Source organism: Bufo gargarizans, chromosome 11 (genome assembly GCF_014858855.1).
Source record: "Bufo gargarizans isolate SCDJY-AF-19 chromosome 11, ASM1485885v1, whole genome shotgun sequence".
Lineage (NCBI taxonomy): Eukaryota > Metazoa > Chordata > Amphibia > Anura > Bufonidae > Bufo > Bufo gargarizans.
In genome coordinates this window covers 5,265,877-5,290,602 of record NC_058090.1, presented here as the reverse complement: position 1 = coordinate 5,290,602, position 24,726 = coordinate 5,265,877, and the positions used below count along the sequence as shown (strand labels likewise).

Sequence of the window (24,726 nt, the reverse complement as noted above, 5' to 3'; positions counted from 1 at the left end):
ATATGGGAATAAATGGTGGATACGAGGAATGGTCATCATGACCAAATGTTTTTTTTCAGCCAGATCCAATGGCTGAGCTTGAGTATCCAACATGAAGCACCTAGAACGTCTGACCTGGAAGGAAATGTTCAGGACAAGTATATTTCCAGTTCATCCACCACAAGCCTTATAATCAAGGCAAGACAGATTTGTGGCACTATTTATATAATAAGGTTGCACTTCTTCTACATTTCTGTCTCTGTAGCTTCGTTTTCTTAAAGAGCACCTGCGTCAATGCCACCGCATTCCTCGTCCCACAGTCACTCTGCTCCAATCAGTGGCGTCAACTATTACATATATATTCTAGATTTTGATGTCATTTCTTCAGTCTTCCTAGCTTTGTCCATCCCATTGAAGTACTGGGATTTCCCATATGGATCCAGCAACAACTCGGTTCTTACCAAAAAGGAGAACACTGCAAATATTAGACTTGGTCTTCCATTATCCGAATGTCATCCACAGCTTTCCAGGGCAATTGAAGCACTTTAGATTTGGGTGCAAATTGATGCTTTAGGTCGGAATCTGACACGACAATTCTGTTCAATTGAACAAGAATCAAATTTCTGAAAATCCGCTCATCATTAATGTTGAGTTTTACCATTCTTAACCCCTTGCAGTTCCTCTGGAGAGGAGAGTCTTGCACAGGTTGTCACCACCAAGTAGTACAGGAAATGGGACCAAACTGGATTAGGCCCCTTCTCTTCAAGGGCCCCATAAAATCTGCATGGGCTTCAACCATGTTATAACTAGAAGAGGATATAAGCGTGAGGAGGTAAATAAAAAAGGGAAGGAGTCAGTGGGAACAGACCACTATCAGATTTGATGGTAGCAGCAGAAGAAGACAGTGTTGATCTTGTCGGAGGAAGTGACCAGGTGGCCATAGACCGTTAATAGAAAGAGCAAATGTCATACTGGTTTTTGTAAGACTGTTTATTATAACTTCCAAATATTAAATCACTTTCCAGTTGCCAAAGAGTCATGAATATTCACATCATATTATTTTCATATTTCATAAATTAGTTTTTTTTACATAAAATGACTAATGTCAGAGAATAAATACACAGATCACATTATAGACAAGCTGCATTTACTTGAGTAAAGCGACGGGATTCTGGATATGAAATCAAATGTCTCCATAGCCTTCGTTTCTCCGGAGAGTTGCTTTACGTGGAGAAACAGTCAGTTTATAAGAGCAAAATTAGACAAATCCATCCAGATGATGATCAGCCGAAAGGAATGGGGGATAGGAGGAATGTGGGGCGGCCAAGGTTGTCAAGAAATGGCACAAAAGGCACAATAGTAAAGATATAAATTACACTTTTAATGAGTTTCTCCAATTTGTTAAATTAAATCTTTAAATAAATCTGAGCAAAAATATTTTAAGGTCATTTGGGCGTGACGGCCAAAGAGTGGGATCTGTCGTTAGATGAGAGCATCAGAGTTATTACAATCTGCAGATCCGTCCTTTAGACCCATGTGAAACATAAAGTCTGAGATTATTTTCCGGCCGCCTTAATAAATCATAAAGTAAAAATCCTGTTGGTCAGTCCTGCTGTGTGAATATGAGTCATGTCTGGAGAACAGCGCTCGTGTTTTCAGTGCGACGGACTCTATTTATATCCAGAGTAAATTATTATCATCGTAAACCTGCTGCGCCCTGATGGGATTAATTAAAAGTACAGATGGTTTTCTGTTTCAGTCCCTTTGTATAAATAGCAAAATCACCACCGCGGGTTCACACGACATAAAGAGAGAAAACAAGACATAAAAACGCTGGATGAGAAGAGAAGGGGATGATGGGCAGGAGACAGATGAGAAGAGAGAAATCTGAGAAATTCGATTTGTGATTACTTTGTCGCAAAGCACATTTCTTTGTCTGTCAGGGGCGCAATGAGGAGTAACGGCGATCGCGAGGCTCCCCCCTGTCATTAAACCGCTCAGATGCCGCGGTCATTGCTGATCGCCGCATCTGAGGCTACCATTTAGGCTTTCAGGGGTCAATTGGGGTAAAAATAAAAAATACCTTATCCAGTTGCCCATGTAGAGGCCTTCGCAGCCATCTTGATTGAAGACACCGCGCAAAATCTTGCACGGTAACGTGATGATGTCATCATGCTGGCCGGGGCAGTGATGTGATCACTGATGACGTCACTGCACCTATCCAGCGCGCCAAAATTTTGCATCTTTCAGTATCTTCATTCAAGATGGCCATGACGGGCTCTTCGCAAGCAATTGGATGGAGGTGAGTATATGTAATTTTGTAAAAAAAAAATTTTTACCGCCATTTCCGGAAAAATGTATTCATTACCATGAAGTGCGAGGAAATTCGGCTTCGCGCCGAATTGATCTCTTCCTGAAATTCGGATCAAAGTCAATTTATTTGACATAGATTCGCTCAACACTAATATTAATAATACACTGTGACATAATATATATCTTATATCTTAAAGTAGTTAAATTACAAATCCAATAATACATTGTTATACTAAGTCATTGAATGTACTACGATCTGAAATAGGTTCTTAGAAGATTGTGGAAATGGGAGGAGGATACTGTCAGAGAGGGACGAGGGGAGAACTGCAGGAGGTACTGGATGTCAGGAATGGACTACAGGAGGTGCTGGATGTCAGGAATGGACTACAGGAGGTACTGGAGGTCAGGAATGGACTACAGGAGGTGTTGGATGTCAGGAATGGACTGCAGGAGGTACTGGATGTCAGGAATGGACTGCAGGAGGTGCTGGATGTAAGGAGAGGACTGCAGGAGGTGCTGGGTGTAAGGAGAGGACTGCAGGAGGTACTGGATGTCAGGAATGGACTACAGGAGGTGCTGGATGTCAGGAATGGACTGCAGGAGGTGCTGGATGTCAGGAGAGGACTGCAGGAGGTGCTGGGTGTAAGGAGAGGACTGCAGGAGGTACTGGATGTCAGGAATGGACTGCAGGGGGTGTTGGATGTCAGCAATGGACTGCAGGGGCTGTTGGATGTCAGCAATGGACTGCAGGGGGTGTTGGATGTCAGCAATGGACTGCAGGAGGTGCTGGATGTCAGGAATGGACTGCAGGAGGTACTGGAGGTCAGGAATGGACTACAGGAGGTGTTGGATGTAAGGAGAGGACTGCAGGAGGTTCTGGATGTCAGGAATGGACTTTAGGAGGTACTGAATGTAAGGAGAGGACTGCAGGAGGTGCTGGATGTCAGGAATGGACTTCAGGAGGTGCTGGATGTTAGGAATGGACTGCAGGAGGTGCTGGATGTAAGGAGAGGACTGCAGGAGGTGCTGGATGTCAGGAATGGACTTTAGGAGGTACTGAATGTAAGGAGAGGACTGCAGGAGGTGCTGGATGTCAGGAATGGGCTACAGGAGGTGCTGGATGTAAGGAGAGGACTGCAGGAGGTGCTGGATGTCAGGAATGGACTTCAGGAGGTGTTGGATGTTAGGAATGGACTGCAGGAGGTGCTGGATGTAAGGAGAGGACTGCAGGAGGTGCTGGATGTAAGGAGAGGACTGCAGGAGGTGCTGAATGTCAGGAATGGACTTCAGGAGGTGTTGGATGTCAGGAGTGGACTGCAGGAGGTGCTGGAAGTAAGGAGAGGACTGCAGGAGGTGCTGGATGTAAGGAGAGGACTGCAGGAGGTGCTGAATGTCAGGAATGGACTACAGGAGGTGTTGGATGTCAGGAGGTGCTGGAAGTAAGGAGAGGACTGCAGGAGGTGCTGGATGTAAGGAGAGGACTGCAGGAGGTGCTGAATGTCAGGAATGGACTTCAGGAGGTTCTGGATGTCAGGAATGGATTGCAGGACAGGAGGTGCTGGATGTAAGGAGAGGACTGCAGGAGGTGCTGGAAGTAAGGAGAGGACTGCAGGAGGTGCTGGATGTCTGGAGTGGACTACAGAAGGGGCTGGAAGTAAGGAGAGGACTACAGGAGGTGCTGGATGTCAGGAATGCACTGCAGGAGGTGCTGAATGTAAGGATAGGACTTCAGGAGGTACTGGATGTTAGGAATGGACTGCAGGAGGTACTGGATGTCAGGAATGGACTACAGGAGGTGCTGGATGTCAGGAATGGACTTCAGGAGGTGTTGGATGTTAGGAATGGACTGCAGGAGGTGCTGGATGTAAGGAGAGGACTTCAGGAGGTGCTGGATGTCAGGAATGGACTTTAGGAGGTACTGAATGTAAGGAGAGGACTGCAGGAGGTGCTGGATGTCAGGAATGGGCTACAGGAGGTGCTGGATGTAAGGAGAGGACTGCAGGAGGTGCTGGATGTCAGGAATGGACTTCAGGAGGTGTTGGATGTTAGGAATGGACTGCAGGAGGTGCTGGATGTAAGGAGAGGACTGCAGGAGGTGCTGAATGTCAGGAATGGACTTCAGGAGGTGTTGGATGTCAGGAGTGGACTGCAGGAGGTGCTGGAAGTAAGGAGAGGACTGCAGGAGGTGCTGGATGTAAGGAGAGGACTGCAGGAGGTGCTGAATGTCAGGAATGGACTACAGGAGGTGTTGGATGTCAGGAGTGGACTGCAGGAGGTGCTGGAAGTAAGGAGAGGACTGCAGGAGGTGCTGGCTGTAAGGAGAGGACTGCAGGAGGTGCTGAATGTCAGGAATGGACTTCAGGAGGTTCTGGATGTCAGGAATGGATTGCAGGACAGGAGGTGCTGGATGTAAGGAGAGGACTGCAGGAGGTGCTGGAAGTAAGGAGAGGACTGCAGGAGGTGCTGGATGTCAGGAATGCACTGCAGGAGGTGCTGAATGTAAGGATAGGACTTCAGGAGGTACTGGATGTTAGGAATGGACTGCAGGAGGTACTGGATGTCAGGAATGGACTGCAGGAAGTGCTTGATGTCAGGAGTGGACTGCAGGAAGTACTGGATGTCACGAAAGTTCTACAGGGGGTTCTGGATGTCAGGAAAGTCGTGCAGGGGCTGCTGGATGTCAATAGTGTACTACAGGAGGTGCTGGATGTCAGGAGTGGACTACAGGAGGTGCTGGATGTCAATAGTGTACTACAGGAGGTGTTGGATGTCAGGAGTGGACTGCAGGAGGTGCTGGATGTAAGGAGAGGACTACAGGAGGTGCTGGATGTCAGGAGTGGACTACAGGAGGTGCTGGATGTCAGGAGTGGACTACAGGAGGTGCTGGATGTCAATAGTGTACTACAGGAGGTGCTGGATGTCAGGAGTGGACTACAGGAGGTGCTGGATGTCAGGAGTGGACTACAGGAGGTGCTGGATGTCAGGAGTGGACTACAGGAGGTGCTGGATATCAGGATTGGACTACAGGAGGTGCTGGATGTCAGGATTGGACTGCAGGGGGTGCTGGATGTCAGGAATGGACTGCAGGAGGTGCTGGATGTTAGAAGCAGACTGCAGTGTTATTTTTTAAGACCAGGAAAATATGGTTACACCATATATTTACAAGGAATGTACAAGATTGTAAGAGCATGGCTGCCTTCTCCCATCTGTCCTTTGGTTGTGTGCGATATTGCAGCTCAGCCCCAGTGAAGTGAATGTAGACAGGTGCTGCTATGTTTCTGCCATCTTACATAATATTGTATTATAATAAGTTAAATAGGCAGTTTTTTTTTATTTTGGTTTGACAGTTTTCAGTTGTTGCCAATCTCAAATGTTCTGCCCCCTATGGATGTACAAGGGTATAGCTGCATGCTGCGTTCCAGAAGATCTCCAGAGCTGTGTGTATGTCTCGTATGGAAATATAATGTATGTCTCGTAGTAATAGTGAAGGTAATCTCTCTCTTGTCTGTGACAGGCAGGTCAGCAGCGCTGGTGGGAGACAGAGATTTCAGTTGACGGACCCATTAGAAGAGGTGAATTAATAACCAATAACTTGACTAAACTTGTCAAGCCAGAACCTTACGAAATCCGACTTACCCCTATCAACCGATTTGGAGAGGGGGACTCAGCCATTCGAATTATCAAGTACAGTGGTAAGTGTTCATGTACTGCAGACATCTCAAAGGTGCGTCTATGACCAGTTGTATAATTGCTTTAGTGGATCTAAAAAACAAAATAAGGCAGCTTTACAAATAGCATTTATTTGAAGAAAAATACGTTTTGTGTATGCAGCTCCCATGCAAACCTATAGGTCTCCAGGGTTACAGACTACAAAGCAAACCTATTGTGTAGTCAGATGCTGTAATTTTATGTGATTCCACTCCATCTGCCCCCTCGTATTGTTTGTACATTGGTGAGAAGAAGTGGCAGACAGACAGAGGTAACACATGACCGAAGGTCTGCACTGGAGCTGTATACACAAAACGGTAGAAAGTTTTTATACCAGTCTGCAAACATGCTTCATTTTTTGCTTGGATGTATTGGAGCAATAGGAGTGGTCATAAAGTGGTGTATACCTTTAAGGGAGTCCATGGTGTTCCTACGGCTTGATCATTCAGTCTAGGATAAATTCTGTAAGATGCCTAGATGAGAGGCGTGAACTGTTTTTTATGATACAATTTCTTTATATTTCACTTTTTCTCAAAATGGTAATGTTATGAAGTTGTATGTACAATGCGTTGATAGTTGGGTCTAATTATAATATATTTTTCTAATTACTTTTCAGCTCCAATTAATCCACATTTACGTAAGTATCCAGAATAAAGAAAAATTTAACATTTTCCATTGTTGTGGTTATCACTCCCATCATTTCTTAGGACAGAGTTTTCTCCTGTGCCCGGTCACCTCATGCACATGGCAGAGCCCCATACACAGAGGCCATAACGTGGCACGTGGTATACCAACACTTGTATAGGGAGCTGTAGGCATGCTATTTGCCTCTGTGTAGCACCTATGTACACCGTGCTAATGCCGGATAGGCTGGTAGAATTTTTTATATAAAAATAATTACATTAACTTGGGTAAAAGTATCCATTAAAGTGGTAGTACGGCCAAAATAAAAACTGGAAAAGAAGTCTTACTGACCTTGACTTTACTGATCTCCCACTTCTCACATTTCTGGGTCTTTACTTCCTGGTCCCTCTTGACACAGGAAAAATGATCGCTCCACCAATCATTGGCCTCAGTAGTGCCCCTCTCCAACCAATCACTGGCCTCAGTAGTGCCCCTCCCCAACAAATCACTGGCCTCAGTAGTGCCCCTCCCCAACCAATCACTGGCCTCAGTAGTGCCCCTCCCCAACCAATCACTGGCCTCAGTAGTGCCCCTCCCCAACCAATCACTGGCCTCAGTAGTGCCCCTCCCCAACCAATCACTGGCCTCAGTGGTGCCCCCTTTCAACAAATAACTGGCCTCAGTGGTGCCCCACTTCAACCAATCACTGGCCTCAGTGGTGCCCCACTTCAACCAATCACCGGTCTCAGTGGTGTCCTGCCTCAGACAATTACTGGCCTCAGTGATGTCCCACCGAAACCAGTTACTGGTCTCAATGGTGTCCAGGGGCATAACTACCATAGCGGCAGACCATGCGACTGCTATGGGGCCCAAGGTAAGAGGGGGCCCAGTCTTAGTTGGGATCATCTCCTCTTCTACTGGGGGTGAAAACTTGATCAGGACTCTACCCTCTAAAGAAACAACTTTTAGGAAATGAAGCAGTGGAAAAATGGCCCAAGGGTCATTGAAAAGGGTTTAGGCAGAAACCCCTCTGTCCTGTGTGGGGACCTGGTTTGATCCTTGCTATGGGGCCCTTACTTCTCTATGTACGCCACTGGTGGTGTCTGTCCCCAACCAATCACTGGCCTCAGTGGTGCCCCACCCCAACCAATCACTGGCCTCAGTGGTGCCCCGCCCCAACCAATCACTGGCCTCAGTGGTGTCCTGCCTCAGACAGGGATTGGATGAACAGTCCCATTTTTGTGTCAATGGGACTCAGGAAGTAGAAGCTAGAAGAGGATTGGGGAAGCTGTAGAACGGGAGCAGCAGGAGATCAGCAAGGTATTATTGATTTTATTATTAAACACTCTTCTGCACCATTTTTAAATCGTTTTAATAGGCCGGACAACCCCTTTAAAGGTTAAAAAGTACCATTGATGTAAGCATTCTACGGTTTATTGAAGCAGTTCTAAGATCTGAAAGTGCAGTTTGTTTGAGAGTTTGTGGATGTCGAGTTACGAAGCTGATATCGACATTTATTGTCCAGAGCTTTTAGTGCAAGAACAAAAGTTCACTGGCTGACCTTTGTCGCTACTTTATGAATATCCGCACTTTACGGAATGTTCGCTATGTCTCCCTCCTTCTAAAATCCACCTTCCTTTCATTATTTCTCTTCTCGTTTGTGAACTGTTCTCAGCCCTCTGCCCCAACAGAAATTTTGAATTTATTTCTTTCATTAGCTTTTCTATGCTTCTATATATATATTTATATATTCCATGGTGCTGGGATCACAGTGGGAGGGGGGCTTATTTTATACCATGACCTCATCAGCCAAGATCATCTTCTAGTATAAATATTACATTTGTGACATCCAAATTTATCAGCTTAAGGGCTCATGCACACGACCGTATGTATTTTGCTGTCTGCAAAAAATGGATCCGCAAAAAATATGGATGATGTCCGTGTGCATTCCGTATTTTGTGGAACGGAACAGCCGGCCCCTAATAGAACAGTCTTATCTTTGTCCGTAATACGGACAATAATAGGACATGTTCTATTTATTTGCAGTACGGAAATACGGACATACGGAAAAGGAATGCACACGGAGCAACTTCAGTTTTTTTTACGGACCCATTGAAATGAATAGTTCCTAATACGGTCTGCAAAAAAAACGGAACGGACACGGAAAGAAAATACGTTTGGGTGTATGAGCCTTTACTGTTACCCTATTTCAATGATCGGTTGTGCGGTTTCGCTTCCTATCACAGCAGATATTTATCGGCCAAATGTAACTTAAACTTTGATGGTAGATGTTTGGCAGGAGGTTAGGAGCAGCCCAGCTTAGTGATAACAAGGAACAGTCTTTTTACCATGGATGATGGGTGATGCAGTACAAGCATATACCAGGCACAATTCTGAGGTATTTCACAGAGCTTGCTTTTCCCAATGGCTGTGGCAGTGGCAATGGTGGCAGTAGTAGTTTCCGAGTCTCATTCTAAACACACTTTATAATCTTCCCAAATTTGCCAGGGGCCTACAAGTCTCTCAAAAATGTATAAGCGCCAGAGGCTAGAACCCACTCCATATACAGCAAAGTGTCACGGATGGTGTTGCAGAAAACAAGAAGTAACAAATAAAGATCCGACTGACTTGATCCCAAACTAAGGAACAAAAGGGTGAACCCTATTAAAGCCCTATAGCTCTCCCTGACTGCTCAGCCCATGCAAAGATCTCTGTGATAGAAAGTTGCATGTCCACGTACCTAGACTGAGTGACACCTGAAAACCCTATAATAGTGAGGGGACACGACCACCGGCTCCCTGCACTAAATACGGAGGGAGTCAGGGTCACCTAGAATCAAGCCAACAGGAAAACACAAATAAAGGGATAGACTTACTGAGAAACCAGCAGTAGCAAACTTATAGCAGTGAGCACACTCCAGGAAGTAGTATAAACCGCAAAGTGAGGCAGTATGGGAGGGGATATAAAGGGAGGCAATCACTGCTAATAGATGACAGCTGAGAGAGGGAGAAGAGATGTCAAAGCGAAACCAAAACAAAAGAACATCATGCAGGAAGTACTGAAGAACGTCTGTCAGAACTTCTCAGAGATCTGGCAGTGACACAAAGTCCATGTTGTCTTTACTGTCTCAGTGCATGCACTCACCTGGTCCTGAGCAATCTGTGGATCTCTTTCCTGCTTCCTTTCAGGGTTAGTCCCCTACATAATTGCTGACAAAACTAACCGGTCAGGGGCATGACCAGCACAGCACCCTGGCAACAACACCAACACAAATAAATGAATTTTAGAAATTATTAACCCCTGTTAGGTCACTGCACTGCTACAAACGTGCATAATAGTAGTGGTTGTTTCTCACTAGTTGTTAATACAACCTAAAGATGGCCGTACACATTATCCGCAAACCGTCTAATGTGTATGGGCGCCGAGAGGCAGATGTTGGGGAAGAGATGGGTCGGACATGTTGGATTTCAGGAAGGTGTTTTCACGCAGTGGCTTTCTCTCCTCTCCCATTCCCAACACATGCATGCTTGGCTGTACCCTGATATATAATACGGAGGATCCTTTACTCTGCTGTTCTGTGGGGGTCTCAAATTGCAGACCATGACTACTATTAATTTATAGGGGTTGTCTGGCAACTTAACTAAAAAAAAAAAAAATACTCAAATTGTTTTAAAGGTCATCTGTCAGCAGGCTTGTCCCTATGACACCGGCGGACCTGTCACATGTGCGCTCAGCAGCTGAAGGCGTCTGTGTTGGTCCCATGGTCATATGTGCCCGCATTACTGAGATAAATGATGTATTATTATATGCAAATAAGCCTCTAGGAGCAACAGGGGCGTTACCATTACACCTAGAGGCTCAGCTCTCTCTGCAACTGCCGCGCCCTCTGCACTTTGATTAACAGGGCGAAGAGTATTGACGTTTTTACTGCCTGGCCCTGTCAATCAAACTGCAGAGGGCGCAGCAGTTGCAGAGAGAGCTGAGTCTCCAGGTGTAATGGTAACGCCTCTGTTGCTCCTAGAGGCTCATTTGCATAATTTGCATATATTAAAACATCATTTTTCTCAGCAATGCGGGCACATATGAACATGGGACCAACACAGATGCCTTTGGCTGCCGAGCGCACATGTAACAGGTCAGCCGGCGTCATAGGGACAAATCTGCTGACTAGGAAATACAGAGACCGCAGAGGGACCCCGGCAGCGTTGGTACAGGACTGGCACGGATTGATAAGGGGAGTATTGTTCCTTTTATCCTTTTAAAGCGTTCCAAGTGTTTTTATTTTTACATTTTAAGTGGTCAGACAACCCCTTTAAGAACATTCCCGCAGGAACTAATTCTGGGTGTTTTTATTTTTTAAAATTTAAGAAGCTGGACAACCCCTTTAAGAGCATTTCTATAGGAACCACGTCTGGGCGTAGGATCCATAGAATAAACTCGTGCCCACATCTACAAACATCCTTAATCGTGTAAAGCTGTTATTAATCTTTCCGCGGTTCGTGCTGAGCTCTGGATTGTTTGCACTTTTTGGGGTCACAGACAAGCTGAGAGTCTGACCTTTCGCTATCCGGATGTAAAGAAGATGATCTGATTCATCTGTCATGTCAATAAAATACCTGAGATGCCGAGCGGCGCGGCGGATCCCATCATTAAAGCCCCCGTCTGAAGTCCCCCGCTGGCGGACGCTGTTAGTATCACACGCCCTATATCAATATGTATAGCAGAAGAATTACCACCTACCAGGCGGCTTCTACTTCCATCAGCTCGAGAGCCAAAAATAAATTGGTAATTGCTTGTATGTGATTAAAATAATTGCACGTTCCAGCGCTGAAGGCTTCACATCAAGTAGAATAGGCAACCATTCTTTAGTCTCCGTGTAGAACCCCTATAGGAAAACAATAATTACCTGAAGAAAATGAGCGACCTGTGTGTACAGGAACGGAAGCAATCGCATTAACTGCGGCCATGAACACGCAAGACTGAATCGCTTCTTATCTGCAGAGATGATGTCACCAGTGATGTTTCACCCAAAGAGACAGGTCATATGCCAGGGATGGCCAACCTGCAGCTCTCCGGCTGCTGTAAAACTACAACTCCCACCATGCCCTGCTGTAGGCCGATAGCTATAAGCAGTGTGGGCATGCTGGGTATTGTAGTTTTGCAACAGCTGGAGAGCCTCAGGTTGGCCACCCCTGCCATATGCAATATGAAAGTACCCCCACTGGTAGCATTGTCAGTTCTGGGGGCATTAAGCATCCCCCAACCCATTCATAATTGAAGGCACTGAATGGCCTATGGCAGTAAAGAAGATGTAAGATCCAATTGGAGAAGGGAGGCTCCAATTAAAATATGCTATAGGGTCCCCATGGTCCTATTTTTCCAATGGACTCTGCATGTAAAAGTGCAGTAAAGTCTGTGCAGATTTCAGGACATGCTGTAGATTGCCTACATGTTCGCGATATTTTTGCAGTGGGTTTCACCTCTTATAACATGAGCATGACGATATAATACTTCTCACAGTGCGAATGATCTTCAATGGAAAAATCTAGGAGCGGGGGGGGGGGGGCATTGTTCCTGCTCCTAGAGGCTCCGTTCTCCCACCTTTGTTGCTTCCCTCCAAATCCTGATTGACAGGGCCAGGCAGCGCTCACATCCGTCTGCCAGCCCTGTGCACTGGTGAAATCTCGTGCCGTTCAGTATTCAGCGCAGGCGCGGTAAGGAAGCTGGCAGCCTGCTCGCTCAACACTACTTATGATCCTTCACCCACCATGTCTTGGACCATCTAGAAAGTCCAGTCTAAATCGTACAAAAAAAATTCAAAAACATTGGTAGGATGCTCTGATAGGTCCATTTGACATCTATGTAATGTTTTTGGCATGTCAGCTCTTGGCTTCCGAGTAGCAATAGGGACTAATGAACATTTGACATTTCAACCTCCAATATCTCCAACTCCAAGTGAGGTTTATGCTCATCATCCCTTAAATGTGAATAAGTCAAATTTTCAGTCTCCTTCACTAAATCTTAAATGTCTGGATTTCTTGTAGGGGAGTTTCACTGTGGATTTGAAGATGGTAACATCTGCTTGTTCACCCAGGATGACACCGATATTTTTGACTGGACAAAGCAAAGTGCCAGCACAAGGGATACTAGGTACACACCAAACACAGGGCCCACCACAGATGCCGGAGGATCCAAGCAAGGTAATTGTCCCCCAGTTGAAGATATATAGGAATTCTTTCACTTATTCGTTACCAATTTGGAAAATGGCCACAAGTTTCTCATAATTTTTAGTTTCCACCATATGCAAATATATTTTCAATAATTTTCAAAAGTTCAGCAGTGTCCAAATACATTCTCCTCCTCTAGGCTTCTACATGTACATTGAGACATCTCGCCCCCGCTTGGAAGGAGAAAAGGCCCGACTACTTAGCCCAGTCTTTAACATCGCACAGAAGAACCCATATGGGTCCGGCAATACAGCTTATTGTTTTAGCTTTTTCTACCACATGTATGGAAGACATATAGGTAAGTTATTCCTCAGAAGATATGGTTACACTGGTGTAAAAATATCTTCAAAAACAGCCATTGTTAACATAGGCTTGGCAGGGGTGATAGAACTGTAATTATATCTTAGAAAAATGGACAACTGGAAGCCATATTTCGTTCCCCTTTCAATTTGCTTCTCAAAAAAGCTAATTCTGTGCTTCCTGTATTCACTTGAAAAAACAATTCAAAAATGTTAACCTTAATTTTTTAGAACTAGATCTATATAAAAACCACTTCAAGGGAAAATGACAACATTCTTGGTCACTCTTGGTTTTGTGTTGGCAGTGCTTAACTTAAGCAGATTAAAGGGGTTTTGTAGCTTTTAGATATTGATGATCTACCCTCCAGGTAGGTCATCAATATAAGATTGGTGGTTGTCCAATACTCGGCACCCCCACCCATCAGATGTTTCAGCAGTTGCTAGCTCTGGAAATTCAACAGTGGATGGAGGCAAAAGGCTCCATCTATAGTGCAGTGGCCGTGCCGGGGTACTGCAGCTCAGCTGCCATTGACTTGAATGTAACCATGCACAGCCACGACACAATTTATGAAGCCTTCTGTTCCATCCACTGTTTAGTTTCTGCTACAAGTGGCCACTAAAAACAGCTGATTGGTGGGGTGTGCCGGTCATCAATAAGAGGTCCTCAATATCTAAAAGTTGGAATGTCCCATTAAAGCAAGGCCTAAACAGTGACTTTTGGTTGCCCGTGAATCATGGATAAATTGTGGCATTACCACAACCTCAATGTTTCCCTAAGGGAAACAAGGTCCTTCTTGGCCTTGCAACCAATGCAAAAAAAAAAAAAAACTGACCTGGCTGGAATATTTGTCATGCTTGGGAGGTCACCCTCCGCCTTGTCTCCTGTAGGCTGTGATTTTACCATGACTTGTGGACAACCAAAAATGAGCGAATTGAAGTGCCCAAATATGAAGTGCCCCAAAAAAATCTGATTCTGGAGAGTCAGAACTCCTTCATATTTGTTTGGTTAGAATTTTGAGAGAGAGAGATTTTTCCGGCTGATAAAGCACTTTTGACTAATGTAGAATTGATTCGTACCTCAATCGAATTTCTTGGTCGACTTGGACAAATCCATGGTAAATCAAGTTTAGGAAATTTGCTTATCCATAATATATTTTGAGCTCATGGGTATCCAGTGTCTGGTACTGACCAAAAGGCCATGAAGATCCATGTGTAGTAAATACCTTCCTTTCCAAGGAACATGAGTATGAACATTCTATTGGACACTTTTAGGTAGTCAACACAAGTACTTCTATAATGGTCAAGGGAATTATAATGACAGATGCAGAAACCTAACCTCCAGAAGGAAGATGGGATTCATCTGGTGTTTCGTTGGATTTTAGGAGCCTAGCCATGCTAGTGTTATTGTTCATATTAAATTCCATGATATGATATCCTTATACCATGGTCAAGAGTGTCATAAAACTCAATACCTAGTGGACAGCTACCCTGTGGGTGACATCAGATTTCACTTGGGCTAGAGCGCTAGAGACTTCGCCCATGAGACGCACTAACATTTTCATATTGCCATGACTCACACATTTCCCGATGGAAAGCAAGGGAGTTGCATGAGTCAAGTTAATGTCCACTCCCCGGTAACCAAAAGGAGCCCGGTCACATCTGGCGTTTTGGAAATCGGCCAACTCTAAAGTCCTGAGTTAATGCTTAAGTATCAGATGCCTGTACATCGATCAACTTGGTCATTCCTATCGAAAAAAGCTAAGAAAAAAAATCTGAAATAAAAGGAAACCTTCCAGGTGTTGTTATGAATATTGGAATGAATCCATCATGATAGAATGCCTACTACAGCTAGTCATCTGCGTTCCACCTAATGATGGCCAATCACCCATGCCCAGGCTCTCCGATGGTTTGGGTGTATTTTGCGCTCGTTGTTGTGCCAGACAACTATTTAGTGCAATCAATTATAAGACTCATTAGCACTTTTCCAAATGGCAAATCATACTTGTGATGATTACTGAGCTCCTTGATAGCAGCAGGTGCTTTGTTGTGGCTCGGGTAGCCATCCATCCAGTTTATATTGTTCTGTCTCCATCAGCAGTGGATTTCACACCTCGTGCTCTAGTTTCTCATTACGCTTTAAAGGGAACCTGACATCTTACATTTTTTTATCATACTTAGGCTACATGCACACGAACGTTATTTGTTTCCTTGTCGGTTCAGTTTTTCTTTTTGCGGATAGGACGCGGACCCATTCATTTCAATGGGTCCGCAAAGTATGTCCATTCCATAGCAAAAAAAATAGAACATGTCCTATTCTTGTCCGTTTTAGGCATTGTTACAAGGGATCCGCAAAAAAAAAAAAAGGATGTCATACGGATGTCATCCGTTTTTATTTTTTCGCAGATCCGCAATTTGCAGACCGCAAAACACATACGGTCGTGTGCATGTAGCCTTACTCTCACTTTTTGTACGTAATAACATTTCTACAACACAGCTGATGAGGGTGAAAAAAGACTCAGGTCCATTAAGTCCAATCTATAATCCTACTGCGTTGATCCAGAGGAAGACAAAAAACCCTACATGGCACATAGTCACATGGTTTGTAAGGCTGAAAAAAAGGCATCTGCCCATCCAGTCCAGCCTGTTATCCCGAAGTTGATCGAGAGGAAGGCAAAAAAAAAAACTCATGAGGAAGAAGCCTATTTTCTTTATTTTAGGGAAACAAAATTTCTTACCAACTCCAATCAGGCATCAGAAGAACTCCCTGGATCAACGATCAACCTTGTGCAGAAATCTAAAAACTATAACCTGTAATATTATTATCACACTCCAGAAATACAGATGTAGCCGAGCTAAACTTGATAGTTAATGCGTTAAGTAAATAATGGCAAGAAAATGTTAATGGACTTTTTTACTGGATTTCAATGGCTTCAATGTTTAACGCAGTCAATTATAGCTCTGCTACATCTGTACATTAGGCCCCCTTTGCAACTTGTTTTAGTTCACCATTACAACTGTATTCCATAGTCTCACTGCTCTTACAGTACAGAGTCCATAGTCTCACTGCTCTTACAGTAAAGAGTCCATAGTCTCACTGCTCTTACAGTACAGAGTCCATAGTCTCACTGCTCTTACAGTATAGAGTCCATAGTCTCACTGCTCTTACAGTAAAGAGTCCATAGTCTCACTGCTCTTACAGTAAAGAGTCCATAGTCTCACTGCTCTTACAGTACAGAGTCCATAGTCTCACTGCTCTTACAGTACAGAGTCCATAGTCTCACTGCTCTTACAGTACAGAGTCCATAGTCTCACTGCTCTTACAGTATAGAGTCCATAGTCTCACTGCTCTTACAGTAAAGAGTCCATAGTCTCACTGCTCTTACAGTATAGAGTCCATAGTCTCACTGCTCTTACAGTAAAGAGTCCACAGTCTCACTGCTCTTACAGTATAGAGTCCATAGTCTCACTGCTCTTACAGTAAAGAGTCCATAGTCTCACTGCTCTTACAGTATAGAGTCCATAGTCTCACTGCTCTTACAGTAAAGAGTCCATAGTCTCACCGCTCTTACAGTATAGAGTCCATAGTCTCACTGCTCTTACAGTATAGAGTCCATAGTGTCACTGCTCTTACAGTATAGAGTCCATAGTTTCACTGCTCTTACAGTACAGAGTCCATAGTCCCACTGCTCTTACAGTAAAGAGTCCATAGTCTCACTGCTCTTACAGTAAAGAGTCCATAGTCTCACCGCTCTTACAGTATAGAGTCTATAGTCTCACTGCTCTTACAGTATAGAGTCCATAGTCTCACTGCTCTTACAGTATAGAGTCCATAGTCTCACTGCTCTTACAGTACAGAGTCCATAGTCTCACTGCTCTTACAGTATAGAGTCCATAGTGTCACTGCTCTTACAGTATAGAGTCCATAGTGTCACTGCTCTTACAGTATAGAGTCCATAGTGTCACTGCTCTTACAGTATAGAGTCCATAGTGTCACTGCTCTTACAGTATAGAGTCCACAGTCTCACCGCTCTTACCGTATAGAGTCCATAGTCTCACTGCTCTTACAGTATAGAGTCCATAGTCTCACTGCTCTTACCGTATAGAGTCCATAGTCTCACTGCTCTTACAGTATAGAGTCCATAGTCTCACTGCTCTTACAGTAAAGAGTCCATAGTTTCACTGCTCTTACAGTATAGAGTCCATAGTATCACTGCTCTTACAGTAAAGAGTCCATAGTCTCACTGCTCTTACAGTATAGAGTCCATAGTCTCACTGCTCTTACAGTAAAGAGTCCACAGTCTCACTGCTCTTACAGTAAAGAGTCCATAGTCTCACTGCTCTTACAGTAAAGAGTCCATAGTCTCACTGCTCTTACAGTAAATAATTCATAGTCTCACTGCTCTTACAGTATAGAGTCCATAGTCTCACTGCTCTTACAGTATAGAGTCCATAGTCTCACTGTCCTTACAGTAAAGAGTCCATAGTCTCACCGCTCTTACAGTAAAGAGTCCATAGTCTCACTGCTCTTACAGTAAAGAGTCCTCTTCTATGTTGCTGGACAAACCTTCTTTCCTCTAGACATAGAAGAAGGATGTCCCCTCATCACGGTCACAGTCCTGGGGATAAATAGATAATGGGAGTGATCTCTGTACTGACCCCTGATATATTTATACATAGTAATTAGATCTCCCCTAAGTCGTCTTTATTCTAAACTAAATGACCCTAATTTTGATAATCTTTCTGGGATCTGTAGTCCGCCTATCCAGTTATTACTTTAGTTGCATAGGTCGTGTATATGATTATATGATTAATACTTCTGGTGGTCTGAAGCCTCAGGTGTCACACCATCTGTGGTACCCCCATTCTGCAGAGTCACATGATGAGCACTGTGTAACACCGTAGGCCGAGCATCCTAAGGCCAGTGTGTTCAAATGAAGAAACTTGGCAAGAAAAGGGAAGAAAAGAAAGTTACTGCAGTTCTGTAAAAGCGAGGATGTGGAACGGAGAAGCCGTAATAAAAGACCCGGAGAGCGGCCATTAATCCTGTTTACTGTCTGGCCCGATACGTCATCAGTCTCTTATTGCTGCTGGAGCTCCTGATCAATTCTCATCCATCTCTCTCCTTTATCGATCTCTTCACACCTGAATCAGTGAAACGAAGATTTAGATTCAGTGAAATTCTCAACCTGCATCTTGTCAATATGTTTGTCCCTGATCCCCATTGATGATCGATGGTTTCAGATTTTTTCTGTCTGTTGGCTTTCGATGTGCAGTTTCTTTCAGTCCGTAGAGAAAAGAAGCCGGAGTTCTCGTCTGGATTAACCATAGCCATTCCAGTCTTAGGTTCTCTTTCTGTGACATAAACTCATGATACAAGGTACCGAAGGCCAAAAGGGCATTTAAGCCCCACACTAATAACTAGATTTGGGGTCCCTGCCCTTTAAGCTTTCCCACTCACATGATAAGAAGTTGCATTTGTCCTTCATTAAAAAATATATGACAGGCAAAGAAACAGTTTTGTATAAATATAATAATGAAGGGACTCTTTACTGTAAGAGCAGTGAGACCATGAGACTCTTTATTGTAAGAACAGCGACATTATGGGACTTTTACTGTAAGAGCAGTGAGACTATGGATTCTTTACTGTAAGAGCAGTGAGACTATGGACTCTTTTTATTGTAAGGACAGTGAGACTGTGGACTCTTTACTGTAAGAGCAGTGAGACTATGGACTCTATACTGTAAGAGCACTGAGACTATGGAGTCTATACTGTAAGAGCAGTGAGACTATGGACTCTATACTGTCAGAGCAGTGAGACTATGGACTCTTTACTGTAAGAGCAGTGAGACTATGGACTCTATACTGTAAGAGCAGTGAGACTATGGACCCTTTACTGTAAGAGCAGTGAGACTATGGACTCTGTACTGTAAGAGCAGTGACACTATGGACTCTATACTGTAAGAGCAGTGAGACTATGGACTCTTTACTGTAAGAGCAGTGAGACTATGGACTCTATACTGTAAGAGCAGTGAGACTATGGACTCTTTACTGTAAGAGCAGTGAGACTATGGACTCTGTACTGTAAGAGCAGTGAGACTATGGACTCTCTTACTGTAAGAGCAGTGAGACTATGGACTCTATACTGTAAGAGCAGTGAGACTATGGAATCTTTACTGTAAGAGCAGTGAGACTATGGACTCTTACTGTAAGAGCAGTGAGCTATGGACTCTATACTGTAAGAGCAGTGAGACTATGGACTCTGTACTGTAAGAGCAGTGAGACTATGGACTCTTTACTGTAAGAGCAGTGAGACTATGGACTCTATACTGTAAGAGCAGTGAGACTATGGACTCTATACTGTAAGAGCAGTGAGACTATGGACTCTATACTGTAAGAGCAGTGGAGACTATGGACTCTGTACTGTAAGAGCAGTGAGACTATGGACTCTTTACTGTAAGAGCAGTGAGACTATGGACCCTTACTGTAAGAGCAGTGAGACTATGGACTCTGTACTGTAAGAGCAGTGAGACTATGGACTCTTAATACTGTAAGAGCAGTGAGACTATGGACCTCTTTACTGTAAGAGCAGTGAGACTATGGACTCTTTACTGTAAGAGCAGTAGACTATGGAACTCTCTATGTAAGAAGCGTAAGGACTATGGACCTCTTTACTGTAAGAGCAGTGAGACTATGGACTCTTTACTGTAAGAGCAGTGAGACTATGGACTCTATACTGTAAGAGCAGTGAGACTATGGACTCTTTACTGTAAGAGCAGTGAGACTATGGACTCTATACTGTAAGAGCAGTGAGACTATGGACTCTTACTGTAAGAGCAGTGAGACTATGGACTCTATACTGTAAGAGCAGTGAGACTATGGACTCTTTACTGTAAGAGCAGTGAGACTATGGACTCTTACTGTAAGAGCAGTGAGACTATGGACTCTATACTGTAAGAGCAGTGAGACTATGGACTCTTACTGTAAGAGCAGTGAGACTATGGACTCTATACTGTAAGAGCAGTGAGACTATGGACTTTACTGTAAGAGCAGTGAGACTATGGACTCTTACTGTAAGAGCAGTGAGACTATGGACTCTATACTGTAAGAGCAGTGAGACTATGGACTCTTACTGTAAGAGCAGTGAGACTATGGACTCTTACTGTAAGAGCAGTGAGACTATGGACTCTTACTGTAAGAGCAGTGAGACTATGGACTCTTACTGTAAGAGCAGTGAGACTATGGACTCTTACTGTAAGAGCAGTGAGACTATGGACTCTTTACTGTAAGAGCAGGAGACTATGGACTCTTACTGTAAGAGCAGTGAGACTATGGACTCTTTACTGTAAGAGCGTGAGACTATGGACTCTTACGGTAAGAGCAGTGAGACTATGGACTCTGTACTGTAAGAGCAGTGAGACTGTGGACTCTATACTGTAAGAGCAGTGAGACTATGGACTCTTTACTGTAAGAGCAGTGAGACTATGGACTCTTACTGTAAGAGCAGTGAGACTATGGACGCTTTACTGTAAGAGCAGTGAGACTATGGACCCTCTTACTGTAAGAGCAGTGAGACTATGGACTCTATACTGTACTGTAAGAGCAGTGAGACTATGGACTCTTTACTGTAAGAGCAGTGAGACTATGGACTCTTTACTGTAAGAGCAGTGAGGACTATGGACTCTTTACTGTAAGAGCAGTGAGACTATGGACTCTTACTGTAAGAGCAGTGAGACTATGGACTCTTTACTGTAAGAGCAGTGAAGACTATGGACTCTTTACTGTAAGAGCAGTGAGACTATGGACTCTATACTGTAAGAGCAGTGAGACTATGGACTCTATTACTGTAAGAGCAGTGAGACTATGGACTCTTTACTGTAAGAGCAGTGAGACTATGGACTCTATACTGTAAGAGCAGTGAGACTATGGACTCTATACTGTAAGAGCAGTGAGGACTATGGACTCTATACTGTAAGAGCAGTGAGACTATGGACTCTATACTGTAAGAGCAGTGAGACTATGGACTCTATTACTGTAAGAGCAGTGAGACTATGGACTCTATACTGTAAGAGCAGTGAGACTATGGACTCTTTTATTGTAAGGACAGTGAGACTACGGATTCTTTACTGTAAGAGCAGTGAGACTATGGCCTCTTTTACTGTAAGGAGCAGTGAGACTATGGATTCTTTACTGTAAGAGCAGTGAGACTATGGACTCTTTACTGTAAGAGCAGTGAGACTATGGATTCTTTACTGTAAGAGCAGTGAGACTATGGACTCTATACTGTAAGAGCAGTAAGACTATGGACTTCTTTTACTGTAAGGAGCAGTGAGACTATCGGACTCTTACTGTAAGAGCAGTGAGACTATGGACTCTTTTTATTGTAAGGACAGTGAGACTACGGATTCTTTACTGTAAGAGCAGTGAGACTATGGACTCTTTACTGTAAGAGCAGTGAGACTATGGACTCTTTACTGTAAGAGCAGTGAGACTATGGCCTCTTTACTGTAAGAGCAGTGAGACTATGGATTATTTACTGTAAGAGCAGTCAGACTATGGACTCTTTACTGTAAGAGCAGTGAGACTATGGACCCTTTACTGTAAGAGCAGTGAGACTATGGACTATATACTGTAAGGACAGTGAGACTATGGACTCTTTACTGTAAGGACAGTGAGACTATGGACTCTTTACTGTAAGGACAGTGAGACTATGGACTATATACTGTAAGGACAGTGAGACTATGGACTCTTTACTGTAAGGACAGTGAGACTATGGACTCTTTACTGTAAGGACAGTGAGACTATGGACTCTTTACTGTAAGGACAGTGAGACTTAAAGGATAACTGTCATATTTTTTTTTATTTGCTAATTTATTATAGCTAGGCATGTATACCTGAGTTAGTCTGTCAATGTGTGGCAGGCGCAGCACTATGAAGTGCCGTTTTTTCTGTGGTATTAGAAGAATTTTGATATCTCTGACTTTAAGTCTAACCAGACTGTCTATTACTCTGTAATTCCTCTAGCTCGCTCTATGGAAGCAGTAGGTTTACAGAGCACACCAAATGCTAGAAATAACTTCTTTATTAACTTCAACTTTTCTTCATATATAACACTGCCGCCTCTGCAGCAGATAGTCCATGTAAAAAACACGTGTTGAAAAGATATCACAAAATGGCGGTATGCATAAGATGGTGGTTCAACTGATCAATCTTGTCATTCAACATAAAATGGTGGATATATTTCTCTCTTGAGTATCTGTACTGTCACTTTAAGTTATTTAAGCACTTTATGATCTTTCTGAGGGGTATATCTGAGGTCTAACTAATAGTTCACTTGCTGAATTTGGTTGCAATTTGCAGTATGCAGTTAGCAGTAACTATTTGCAGATTGGTTGAGTATGATCTGGTATGGTTGTATGCAATTTGGATTGCAATATGGAATTTGAATTTGGATTGTGGTCTTTGTAGTTTGCAATTGGTGTAACTGTAAGTAAACACACATATAACTGTTTCAGTATACAGTTCTAATCACTATATTAACAGTAGAAAGATTATATAACTGTTTTAAATACCTATTTTGGCCTCTCTACTTCCATAAAACACAGCTCTTAGTGGAGTGTGTGTCTGTTCAGCTCCTCTCTCTGTTGAATAAAAAATTCTAGCAGCTCCTGCTAGGAGAATTTCCCACACAGGCTGTGCTTGAGGCTGGCTGGGATTGGTCAAAGCTCCTGCTGTGTGTGAGGCTGGCTGTGATTGGTCTAGACTCCTGCCCAGCAACAACAGTTTAACTCTATGGTTTCTGTTGTTTCTGCTGTCATTTAGCTTACCTCACATCCATATAATGAATCTTAAAGGCATATTATCTTTTCTGCTTCTGTGAACACAATATATATATAACAGTTATATAACATTCAAACATGAAGTCACTGTAAATAACTCTGCTTTTGTCTTTAACACACAAACATAGGAACTGTATTAAGGCTAATGGCAGGTCTAGCTGTATACACATATAAGCTATATTAGCAACCTAGGATAGGTCTTAGCTGGCCAGCTACACAATGATTGTCAAAAGATCTGTAATTACCTTATAATAACAGCTTTCATTAATGTCCTCTGTCCCTTTCCACTGCTCCCTTAAAAGACCGTTGCTAGGGCTTGTCTGTTTTCCTTTTAGTATAAACAGAAGACATAGGTGCGGTCCTTCACACTGCCTGCATTAGGTTTCAGAGTGAGGGGGCGTGTCTCTCGGTAATCCAATCTGAGTGGCTGGAAGGGAGCTGCTGGCTACAGCAAGTGTGTATGGAAAGTGAGGGAAAGCAGTTTTGGCTTCAGAGAACCAGAGGTCCTCATATTGTAAATGTTTAAACAGCCGTAACTAAGGGAAAACCTCAAGTAAAACAGTGGTATATGAAGAAACTAAAGATTGCTTTATGCTTAATGCTGCTGTAGCAGTAACATATGCTAAAATTTAATTTTTTATGAAAACATGATAGTTACCCTTTAAGATTCTTTACTGTAAGAGCAGTGGAACTCTACCGTAAGAGCAGTGAGACTTAAGATGTTTTACTGTAAGGGCAGTGAGACTATTATAGCAGTGACTGTAAGAGCAGTGAGACTATGATAGCAGTGACAGCAGTGACTGTAAGAGCAGTGGGATTCTTTACTGTAAGAGCAGTGAGACTATGGGACTGTATTGTAAGAGCAGTGAGACTATGGGACTGTATTGTAAGAGCAGTGAGATTATGAAAATCTCTGCTACAGGGTGGTTGATTCATATAAAACCCTTGATACATTTCCCCAATAAATGGTTCTTACTAATTTTACAATTCCCTACAGCAGCGATGCCCAACCTATGGCCCTCCAGCTGTTGCAAAACTACAACTCCCAGCATGCCCGGACAGCCGACAACTATCAGCCTAAGGCAGGGCATGGTGGGAGTTGTAGTTTTACAACAGTTGGAGGGCCGCAGGTTGGGCATCCCTGCCCTACAATATTAGAAAAAACATGGCTGCTTTCTCCAAGCAGTGCCATATCTGTCTACAGGTTGTGTTTGGTATTACAGCTCAACCCTGAATTCCAGTACCCTACATTTAATGCCAGGCACGGCAGCAATGTTATTCTTATTCTAATCCTATTAACCCCTTTAAGTTACCATGAAATGTATTTTCTTCAACTTTTTCCTAATCTACAGTACTTGAAGAACACGTCTTGTCTAGTGCGGCAGAGCTACAAGGAAAGTAACAATGTCATTCCCCTTATGATATTGTTATCGTGTTCCTTGGCGTGCTTGACCAGCCTTTTCTCTTCTCGGTAGAAGTCTTAATGAGGAAGGAGAGCCTCCAGGTCCTTGTCGCACTTCTCTGAGAGTCTTGTTCTTTTGAACCAGTCTTATTCACAGCCACATTGATTTCTAAACACCCTGGATTTTTTTAGCAGCCTCTATTTCCAGATGACTTCCACCTTACAGGTAGCATCCAGCAAGTACATTGGGTTCATTAGGGAGAGACACTTTCTTCTCTATAAAGGTCATTGTGTGATGTTCACAGTGCACCATTGTCAGTCTCTCCGATGGTAATTCA

At 43.5% G+C, this 24,726-nt stretch overlaps 1 protein-coding gene across 2 annotated transcripts in view; it reads left to right on the top strand.

Annotated features, from left to right (window-relative positions):
• Positions 1 to 24,726, top strand: part of MDGA2 (MAM domain containing glycosylphosphatidylinositol anchor 2) — a 431,166-nt gene that overhangs the window by 398,717 nt on the left and 7,723 nt on the right. For both annotated transcript variants that reach the window (XM_044272149.1, XM_044272148.1), the window contains exons 11-14: positions 5,807 to 5,984; positions 6,617 to 6,637; positions 12,669 to 12,824; positions 12,991 to 13,149. In XM_044272149.1, the coding sequence (XP_044128084.1) occupies positions 5,807 to 5,984; positions 6,617 to 6,637; positions 12,669 to 12,824; positions 12,991 to 13,149 (514 nt within the window). The remainder of the gene's footprint in view (positions 1 to 5,806; positions 5,985 to 6,616; positions 6,638 to 12,668; positions 12,825 to 12,990; positions 13,150 to 24,726) is intronic.